Raw genomic sequence first — 11,155 nt, forward strand, 5'->3', positions numbered from 1 at the left:
TTTCTGGAGATTAACGAAGTTTGCCGGAAATTTCCGAGGAAGATTTCCAGATGGTTCAAATATCGGCCCATTCAACATTAAAACATTGCAAACTTGTCAGCAAACACGACGTAATTGATATCTTCACGTTGTAATCGTAATTCGTTGTAATTTAAAAAAATTTGGCCTTAAAATGTTATTTAGATAATTCTGTTTCAGTGAAATTGCATAAAAATGCTTAGAACTCTTACCTTCAAAGGAAAATTAGCATATATTTATAGAAATATTCTTAATTAAAAACAGCGTTTCGGATTTTTTTGAGCACCTTTCGAGCAACGTTTTGAGAAATATCGAGCAACTTTTTGGGAAATTTCGAGCAACTTGTGGAGAGTCCTACTCGGGCATGCTATAAAGTAATGAGTCAAGTTATTTGGGTAATATTATTTAATCACTTCGCACAAAATGTAAATATTATACTTGACAAGTCCTGTAACAAATCTTCAGCTACAACGATGTATTAAAAACGTTGGTAAAATTTTCTAAAAAAGAAGTGATAGAATGTCAAGTTCAAAATTACATCCATTCCCGAGCTCTGAGGGGACTTGTAAATGTAGTCTATAAATAAATCTTGACCTACACTAACGAATTGGAAATGTTTGCAAAATGCTGGCTCTTAAAATCTTGGTTGTGGATTTTTGTAACATTTGTAGCTTTGGCTAACCATCGGTCATACATGAGACTTGTGTTTCGGGACGGGCTGTCCTTCGATGTAAACCTGAACGGAATATCATCTAAGCGAAAACCCAGCATCTTCTCAAGAAGAGTTCTTAGTTGCTTAGTACTGATTCTTTTCTTCGGTTCAAGTTCCTTCTTGAGGAGTTTCCTTGCTTTACGGCGTTCCGCACGCTTAACACCAAGATTTTTCAACTGCCGCGAAGTTGCCGGGCGAAAGTAGCGCCGTGGAATTCTACGGATTTCCGCTGTACTTAGGCGCTCGAGCCGCCTCATGATTTCATTATACAGGGGGTGGACTGGGTCTTGATACACGACACAGATTTGTTCTTCGTACTCGTTGTCGATGTCAGGGTGTGGCATATTCAAAGTGTCTATATATTCCCTGGGGTGGAACTGTGCTTCGCGCAAGGTGATGTCTTCCGATAGATTTGGATAGTAAACTTGCAGATGAGACGTACTCTTCTCTTGCCAATCAGCCCATATCTTGTCAATAAACGCGTGATGGAGGAAGAACTCTGGTGCGTTGGCTGAGTTATGGGCACACATTGTGCCTCCTACACGACAGTGCACGGTATCGTGGAGATTGGCGCGTACATCCAGCTCAAACTCGGTAAATTCTCTCGGGGAGTGCGCTTTCGTCAGATAAAGAGCAATTAAATCAGGAGGTCTTCCTATAAAGTAATGAAAAAGCAAGATAATTTTTAAAATAACTGATTACAAGGATAATAAGGTTAAACTATTTTATTATTAAGTCATCTTCAGGGTTAAAACGACCACAAGACGCCTCGTTTGCTAAAGATTATGAAAATTTGATCAGACTTCGTTAAAATGTTCACTTTTCACCGTTTTGATAGCCTTTAATTCTTGTTGCTATAATATCGCCCCTTTAAAGTTTAGCAGAGCAGCACGAAGGGATATAAACTTTTCTACTCGCTACACCTACCAGAGAAAGCTCTCCTGAGACAGCCTCGTCTAGCCGAGGGAGTTAGCTTCCATTTTCGTCGTCCGAAGCGTCCATTTTGCACGCACCCTCTCTTTCCATTCCCACCCAGTCCCCATGGTTTGCTCGACCAGATGTCATCAGTGCCCGTGTTCCAAGCAGCTCCTGGGAACAAGCTCCAATCCCAGTAAGGCAAGGTTACTCGGCAGTCTATTCTTTGCAGCAAGTTTTCAAAACGGAGAAGAAACCTAAAAGTGAGAAGTTATAGAGAACTAATTAGATGTGAGTCGTACAATTACGTGTTGAGCATTGAATCAAGCCGTGACGTGTAGTTAATCATTTTTCTCAAGGCTAGTCGAACAATAACAACAAATAAATGTATGGGTAAGTGAATGAATGAATGAATGAATGAACGAATGAACGAAGGAACGAACAGACAAACGAATGAATGGATAGATAAGTGAATGAATGAATAATTTATGAACGAATGATTGACGACTGATGGAACGAACGAACATCAACGAATAATCCAAAGAACGAACGATTAACGAACAAACCAAAACGATTAACGAACAAACTAAATATTTAACTAACTAACTAACTAACTAACTAACTAACTAACTAACTAACTAACTAATGATCGTACGATCGAAGGAAAAAAAGAATTGCGAAACAAATAATAAATTAATCAGCAAGCGAACGAACGAACGAACTAAATAACAAACGAACAAAAGAGTGAACGGAGGAACGAAGGGAGGACAGACGAAAAAAAATAAATGAACGCAAGAAAGAAAGAACGAAAGAACTAACCAAAGATCGGCGAACGAGTAAATGAACGAACGAAAAAATGGAGGGAAGCTAGAATATATAAAACAACGGCTTTATAAGGAAAAACAATCTAGATTAGCAGAATTTGGTGACGTCACATTAAAAAAAAACAGTAACAACGAAAGGATAAAGGCAATCACGTGACTTACCAGCGGTGCCAAGGCAGAAACTCCTGTTTATCATGAATTCCAGTATCAAACAGCCTTCTGTGTGTTCCGATGATTTGGTTGTATTCACTGCTATAGCGCCGATCAGTAGAAGCTCTGATGATAGTGTTTACATAACGAAGGCGTTCACTTCGTGTCATTGAGGGAAAGTTCTTCCTTTGCCGACAGCAGTACTGCATCCGTCCATTCAAACAGATGCACCGCTGACCACACGGGCCATCCACCGGCTGGCCTTCCAATACACGGTTACATGAATAATCCTGGTTGCCTTGAGAGGAAACCACTTATGGAGAAAACATATTATTATATGATTAGCTTCACGAGTGGATAATATGAACAAAAATCCTGTGGTTGTAATTGGCCATCCCCGCGGCGAGATGGGGGCTATATTGCCCGCTCGGGAATGTCCCGTCTTTGTCCCGCAAAATGGTATTCTTAATGCCATATTACAAATTCCTTATTGACCAAGCTTGGTCGGTCGATATTTGGCCTCGTTCTTTTTTCGTGGTAATGGACACACACAAGCACGCCAAAAATAACTTGGCCAATGTTCAGCCATCTTGACCGAACATTAAAGTTGGTCAATAACATACATACACCGTAGTACCTCGTAAATACAGCCACCGCGGGCCATAAATGATGGCCGTATTAACGGGGGTATGCTTATTTTTTCACATTGTGTCATTGCAGGTGTAGCTTTATTCTGACTTTCTAGCTATTGAGTTTTGTTTGCAGTGCAGCGAAAACAACCTGAAGCATGTTATTTTTACTGAACGCAAATTTTTGATTCAATTTATCCTTTTTGTCATTTATACTACAGGTATTTGAATGGATGATCACCGAGGTAAATTTGCATTAGTAAAAAGAGAGGTTAATGACCCTAGAAGGTAAGATTTTACATTGTAGATACTGTCTAACGCCCAATTCAAGTTTAAGTTAAACTAAAAAGAATTAGAAACAATTATCACTTGACGTCTAAAGCGCAGTAACAAAGACATTTGGGGACTACTGTCTTTGCGTTTTAGTTTTGCAGTTAACTGAGTTAAGTACTCCAAAAGGTGGTTGTAATAAGACGGGGTTACACTGTCGTTAAAAAAAATGCCCTAAGAGAAAACCGCTGATGGGTAAAACATCAACCTCGACTCCAGGGCCATGTCCGCTTACAAGATGGCGGTTGAGAAGACCCTGGGGATGAGGTTGGTAAAGCATAAGTAGGCCACGAGAAATCGAGTTAAAAATATACATTTTGTCGAAAATCGCTCTTTAAATATTGCTACTTAAGCGTAGATAGTAGGGGCCCGCCTAGGTGGCAAAATATTGAAATGTTACCTGAGATGTATACAGCTAGTACCCAGGGTATCAAAAGCACATATCTGCCAGTCATCATCGTTGAAACCTTATTATAACAAAAAATAAAAATCGCGTTAAGTAACACTGATCTATAACAATACGTGCCTTTTTTTAAAATTTTCTGTGGAATGATCTCACTCCTAGACTAAGAAATTTACCCTCTTTGAAGCAATTTAAAAGCGTTATACGTAACCTCACTGCCCTAGCTGCAAATGTCAGTGACTGTCGAGGCTGTAACCTATGCCAAGAATGACTGAAAAACAATGATTTCGCTGACAGATTTTTTGATAAAATGTCCATCGCAAAAGGGCTTTTGAAACTTGTCAAAAACGTGTGTCCTATTATTTCTGCTGGTATCAAGAAATACCACTGATAAACAATCTTATTTTAGGTTGATAACTTATGAAATTTGGGGACGAAAATGGCCATATTTGGCGCTACACGGAGATATTTTTCATCCGATAAAACCAAAATGACTTCAACTACCCAGGCAATGCTTCCCAAATCTCTTTCTAAGAAGGGCACGTATTTATTGGTCGATAAAAAGGCTAAGCCTGTTAACAGTGATATTACTGACGGTCCAGTATTTAAAAGCTAAGGATTAAACTGAAGTTGAAGTGACTTGTTAATGTGGAAAGATAATAGGATGTTATTGCTGGTAATCTTTTTAAAACTGTTTTTAAAACCTTCTTTTCGTCAAAACATCAGCCAAAATGAACAGTATTATTTTTTTACACAAACTCTTAATTATGAATGCCTCGTGAGTTTTACCATAAACAAGGATATCGTGACTGAAAGGCATTGACATGTAGCAGTAGTAAAAGACTAAAAAAATATCACGATTTCACGCCATTCCTAGCCCCGAATTTAAAAAGCCTCGAAATATTTTTAAAAAGAGAATACATTCTAAAACGATTTCAAATGACAATTAATAATTTGTGTCATATTCCGACAATATAAATTTATAGATGTGTTGAATGTGACAGTGATCCGTTATATTGCTAGAGACTAGCTTTGTGTGAACGTTTAAGTTTTTTCGTTTAGAAAATGATTTTTCTTTTTAATTTTTCGTAGAAAACTTGTTCGCATTGCGCCGAAATTAGCGATATGGCAGAAGTTTACTTTTGAACTATCATTTCTTTAATACAGCTTTCTTCCTTGTAGTTTTTCCCTCGCAAAGTTCCTAGTCTAGGGAATTGTTAAATTTAATAGAAAAGATCATCTTACTCTTAAGGCGTACTAATTTTTGTAAAGGTTCTCCTTTTCACTCTATGCAACGCAAAGGTTATCGATTTGCAGGCTCCATCGAGTAACAAAACGGCTTCTAAAAGCCGATATACTAACCTAAACGCCAAGACGTTTTTTGAAAGGTCTTATTCATTGTTTTCTTTGGTTAAAGATGGAAGGGCTTGGCTTAGTAACTGCAAAACGAGGAAAGACTTGATATTTGTTTCGCTTTGTTTGTAAATCAAAGAAAACGCACCTACCTCCCACCGAAATCTCAACGGAAGACCAAGTTTGGATGAGCAACCTAGTCAACCGACTGACAGACAAAAGATTCAAGCTTTGTTCAAGTTCTTAATCTTTTGAATTCATGATTGTTTTGGATTAGTCTGTGTCCAATTTCGATTGGCCAATAAATCAAAATCATTGGAAATTCTCGAAACTTCTGCCAAAACAACCCTAAATTCAACATCAAAACAGTTTTTGAAACGATTCAACACTTAACCTGGGGGTTGCATTTCAAGAATCGATGTAATTACAAATATTCAAACACAAGACACCTTCGATGCAGTGATGATAGCATCGACTTTTTTCAAGATTTAATCAAATGGTTTGAAGTTCAAGTAAGAAATCAAGAAAAATTTTGGTAGCAAGGGGCTCGCCCGTTTGGTTATAGCTGTTCGCGCGCTTTTCAACTTCGTGGCTAGTGGGGTGATTCTATTATTCGAAAGATAACAAATTCAGCGGGTTATTTTTAAGCTGGTAAATTTATCTGCATTTTGCAAACTCCAGACCACTTTCATTGTTATAACATACCCGTTCACACATTTAAAAGCAGGTTAATATTTTCTAAACATGTTTCAAAATATTTTTTTTTGTTTTCGTTCGGAGTGGATAAACAAATACTTATACCATATAATGGATTATGGTCTCCATTTATGGATTTCGATTTTGAAAAATCCGTGTTTTTGAACGAGGTATATAAAGCAGCTCACCTCTTGGTCTTGTTACATGAAGTATTTTCTTTACCTTACAACCAACATTTCGAATATTAAAATTTGCTTCAGATCCTCCCTTTCCCTACTAAATTTTTTTTTATTTTTACCATCGACTGAGAGAATTCTCGCGCGCTTCAAGTACCGGGTTGAGAACTTTTGTCGATGAGAGTATGGACCATAAAAATTACGAAATCTATATAACGAAATTCAACGCAACTTTCGCAAAATTGAGAAATTGTTGCATGTTTTCCCAAGGAAACGGTAACTGTCGGTGTCGTGAAATTAAGGAGGGAATTTTCAATGATTTCTATGGTCCATAAGAGTGTAGACCATGGAAAAATGCGGTCGATGTGTTGATTGCATAGCTGTTGCATCCGACTTCCAAATTCAGCGCTTTTCCTGCTTTCTTATTGTTACACAAACAGATATTGTTATTTGATTATTTCCACATAGCGAGCCTCCTCTCCCTTACTTACTTTTCACAGCCAATTCCTTAGAATTATCTATTCAAATTACAACCCTACTTCCTTCTACCGAACATTAGGACGGTAAATTTGCGATAATAAATGTACCTCCAAAGATTACTTCAAAAAACCCATCAAAAAACCCTCCCAAATCACACACACAAAAAAATCCTTCCCACACCCCCCATGAATGTTTTCGTTATGTAAAGGAAGCCTTTTTTGGAGGTTATTACAACCAGCGACATTTGAAAATGAACTTTGGATTTTTATGCCGATTTCTTGACTTTGGAGACCGAAATTTGGTGAAACATTTACAATTCATTTTAGTTCAACCGTTTATATGAGTTTGTAGGAAGAAAAGCTCAAGCCCGTTTAAGAGGGAAAATACTTAACTGAGCCACTAAGGCGAGTTTATATTTTGTTCATCCCATGAGTGATTTAAGCAAAGTTCAAATTACATTGTCATATCTGTTACCAAAGTTATTTCAAACAAATTTATTATCTTTCTCTGCCCTTTAATCTATTCGCTTACAAGTTTCATAAATCGTAATTATCACAATAAAGCTCCAGAATAATTTATTAAAACTCTTTCAAATGAATGTTCACCAAACTACAGTTCCTTTTTAAAAATCTTTTGTCATATTTTCAAAATAGAAAAAAAAAAACAATTTAACAAAAAGGCAAGGGTAGTTGGCATGTGCGATAGTTGTTTGTTTCTTTCCCAGTATGTGATTCGCTGGCTGAAAATGCGTGTAAATGTGTGATGCGCTTGTCAGCGATTGGCTTAAGTTTCTTATCCATATTCATGCTTAATTGTAGAATCTGCATCAAACCATGCTGTCCGTTGATGTGTGAAGACGTATCGCTTATGAAGCAAGAAGATGCTTGACGCAAAGAAGGACTTAAGCAGGGAAAACAAGTCTTTTAGCTGTTACTACCGAAGGTGAGCAGTGCTCTTGGAAAATGCTTCTTTAATTTTGTCTAGAAAACCAAAACAAGTGTTGTCGGAGTTAGTTCACGCGCGCTTTTTGTTTGCTTTGAACGCCCGGCTTCAACTCGAAAATCGACACGGCAAAGCAGTGTCCTTCGCTCGCAATTCGGTCTACGACAAAGAGTTCGGTCTCAATTCAGTAATGCAGCGCATTATGTTTAGGAAACTTTTGAACTGTTTAGTCGTCTAAAGCGGCAAGGAAAATTTTACGGAAAGCCAGTAAACTTGTTATCTTTTCAACGCGACCACGTGCATATGATAGTTGTACTCATAACATGAACGCTTTGAGGCCTGTTTGTAGCAGTAAAATTTCCGAGTCACAAAAGCTTTGCTTAGTTTTCCTTTTATTAAGGAATTGTTATATAATGAGCCAAAAGCTTTAACCATCAATATGGTATTTATTAAAGATGACATTATTTGCGATTTTTCTTGTCCCCCGCGCGCGTAGCCACTAGCGCGTTTGCTATGGTGCGTCCAAGATGATTTTTTTCCTATATGATTAAAATGTATACTTAAAAAATTTAGTATTTGCTGATGAATTTTTTACTTCTACAGTTTCAGGTTAACAAAGTCCCCGAGGAGGAAAGTAAAGTAAAGAACGTGGCTAAAAGGACAAGCAGGAACACTTATCAATCAAGTGGAAACTGGCTACAAAGATAAGAATTTTCAAGCTATTTTATAATTGTTCTTTAAGTGGCGGCTGAGAATCTTCTAAATTTGTAAGATGGCTGTATCCGATTGGTTTTTCAAATTGCATCGATTGATTGTCTGCATCGAGAAATATAAAAGCAAACAAATAAACAATCAAACCAAAAAAATCCTGGACACTGTGAAATTGGAACGCACTACTTGAAAAGTAGTTTGATATCAGTCGTCGCTTTTCGGAACATTCGCAGCATTACAACCTTGAACGATCGTCAGTTTTCTTTTCACCTCTATTAATGAATTATTTTGATTGAGTTTTTTCTCAGAATAGATTTATAATTGTCTTGATTTATTAAAAATTTTGTATTTTACCGAAACTTTGCTAAATAAGCAAAACAATTTACGATTCTAATGCATTGATTGCTTGAGGGGTTTTTTAGCGATCGGCTGTTTTCTTTTTATTTAGTTCACAACTTTACCAGGATTGTCTTGGTATATTACAAAATTTGGTAGATTAATTACTCAATGTTGCCAACAAACTGGTTTAAACAAGCTTTCGATTCTGTTGTGTTGATCGATATCGTTCAAGGTTTTTTTCATTATATACTGCTATGGTTACAACATTTGGTTGATGTCGCAGGGAAGTGATCTATTTAAGGTGGCACCGCAAAACAAATAAGATCAGAATTCGATCTACTTGAAATGGAACTAAGACAGAAAATAAAGCAATAATTAAAAAAAACTTGTCCAATTTAATTGCAAATAAAAGTAATTTGGTATTAAAATAATTTGATTAGTTTCTTTTGCGGAATTATTTTTATATTGATTGATAGTGCCACCTTAAAAAGACTCACAAGCTTGCTGCATCAATTAATTGTAATTGACAAGAGAGCACTGGCGTTGTCAATGTAACAAACAAATTCATTTGAGATCAAAATATTCGTGTCGCGGTAAATTGTTTTGAGCAGTTCGGACTGTGATTACGTTGTCGTTTGAATTTTGTTTTGGCTCATTTTGCTCGAGTAAAAGACGTCCTGTTTAATTAGTTTCCTGTGTTCTCTTGTCGTTATGGAAGTTTAATGCACAATATATGCAAACCATGGTGTCTGGTTCGGAGGGTTTCACAATTTATTCTCCATTAAGTCAGGGTTTCAAGTTATACAGACCACAAAATTCAATTTAAAAAAAACTCGAGTTACGCAGGCAACCCACGCTCATGATACAAGTGCTTGGTGGATTATGTTTAGAGACGTACGTGACTCTTAGGCATCCGCAGTGTTGCGTTACAATATTGAACAACTTGTACCCAGTAGGTGGGGTAGGGGGGGGGTGGGGGTGCTCGTCGGAATTTTATAAGGGGAATCTCTGAATAGAGCTCAAAAAGTAATTTGTGTGCTTCTCAAAATTCACTTCTCAAATTTATTTCATTTTTATCTCTTAAGAGTTACAAGACGATTGAATTGACATACTAAACCTTAGAAGCTTTTGAGTGGGGAGGAGAGGGGGTGAAGTGGGCGGAGTTGGTCGTTGGAACTTGTTTAGCGAAGTCCCTTAAAAGAACCAAAGTTTTCTCAATAAATTGTGGGCTTCGGAAAATTTCCTTTACACCTCTAAGAGTTTAAAACTATTGAATTGCCATATACAACCTCAGAAGCCTTGTAAAGATATTCTAAACGGTCAATAGTGTAACGCAACACTGCTGATGCTTTTGAGTCACGTGCGCTTCTATCATGTGATCGATTGAGCACTCGTATCGTGAGCTTGCATTGCCTGTGGTGACTATTTTTTAAAGAATAATTTTTTTTAAAGAATTTCCAACAAAAGGTATCTTTTTTTTACTTTGATTAAACAGTCGAGATTTTTTGCACCACACTTATCTTGTTTATCCTTGCGGCGTTAAATTTGTCTTAGCTTCTGGTGCTAAACAAGAGTTAATTTGGAGAACTTATTTTGCTTTGTGATTATCAAATATCCTTAAAATTCTTTTTTTATCAAAATTTCGTATTAAGGATATTTATTGTAAAATTTTGCAATGCTCAATTTGCACCGTAATTGTCTTGCCTAACCTTGTAAATTTATTGACGTTTGGTGCTTTACACCTCAATGTCAAGGCAGTCATCGAGACGTTTTTTTTTCTGATTAAAAAACCATTAAAAAGGCATTTTGATTTTATTTTTCATAAGTCTGTGCAAAATGTATCTACCAAAAGGCAAACTTACTAGGTCTTACTACACCAAAATTGGCTTTAACATTTTTTTACAATTAGCAACATGAAAATTTGTATTTATCTTTTGAAATTTCCTTTCTAAGTTGTCAAAGTAACAAAAATTGAAAATAATTGGACGAAATACAATTCAGAACACACTTTTTCCTGACCAAATTGTCATTTTAACGTGGTCTTTATAACTTTTAATCTTTTTTTAAACTTATTAGTTTTAAATTTGTGAATTGTTCAGCAGAGGCTCGTGTTAAGGGTGGGACAGTATGGAGAATAGAGGTTTTATCACTGGACCAGACATAAGGGTTTGTTCAGTTTAGATTTAATATTTGATGAAGACCTTTTACTGCCAGCATATTCGATGTAACACAGGAGAATTAAAATGAGAAAAACAAATGAATTACGTTAAGCCAAGTTTTGACTTGCAAAATTTATTGATAAAAATATACCTGAACTTGACTAACAAGTTAACACAAAGAATACTGGAGATGAAATCATGCAATTAAATTGTCACAATATGCCGCTAAAACAACAATCAAAATTGCTCCAGTAGTTATTTTTTTAAAATGTTCGTCAGAAATTGCATAGATCTAGCGTTTCAAATGTGAAAAAGATT

The 11,155-nt window shown here is 36.5% G+C and overlaps 1 protein-coding gene across 2 annotated transcripts; it reads right to left on the reverse strand.

Annotated features, from left to right (window-relative positions):
• Positions 1 to 422: 422 nt before the first annotated feature.
• On the reverse strand, positions 423 to 5,591 carry LOC144667441 (putative tyrosinase-like protein tyr-1). 2 transcript variants are annotated; one of them, XM_078528857.1, is made up of 5 exons: positions 5,483 to 5,534; positions 3,979 to 4,045; positions 2,632 to 2,932; positions 1,654 to 1,902; positions 423 to 1,381 (listed from the first exon to the last, which is right to left on the reverse strand). In XM_078528857.1, exons 2-5 carry the CDS (start codon positions 4,034 to 4,036, stop codon positions 613 to 615), a joined length of 1,377 nt encoding a protein of 458 aa, XP_078384983.1. In that variant the 5' UTR covers positions 4,037 to 4,045; positions 5,483 to 5,534; the 3' UTR covers positions 423 to 612. The 2 variants fall into 2 exon arrangements, with proteins under 2 accessions (XP_078384983.1, XP_078384982.1); XM_078528856.1 differs by having other exon boundaries at positions 424 to 1,381; positions 5,487 to 5,591.
• Between the last annotated feature and the right edge of the window lie 5,564 nt (positions 5,592 to 11,155).

Source organism: Oculina patagonica, chromosome 10, assembly GCF_052425735.1.
Source record: "Oculina patagonica isolate OP01 chromosome 10, crgOcupat, whole genome shotgun sequence".
Classification (NCBI taxonomy): Eukaryota; Metazoa; Cnidaria; class Anthozoa; order Scleractinia; family Oculinidae; genus Oculina; species Oculina patagonica.

Coding starts and splice junctions, on each gene's coding strand:
- LOC144667441 (XM_078528857.1), bottom strand. CDS start 4,036: ATGATGACTGGCAGATATGTGCTTTTGATACCCTGGGTACTAGCTGTA. Junction 2,933..3,978: donor ACTAGCTGTATACATCTCAG/GTAACATTTCAA, acceptor TTTCTCCATAAG/TGGTTTCCTCTCAAGGCAAC. Junction 1,382..1,653: donor AGGAGAGCTTTCTCTGGTAG/GTGTAGCGAGTA, acceptor CTTTATAGGAAG/ACCTCCTGATTTAATTGCTC.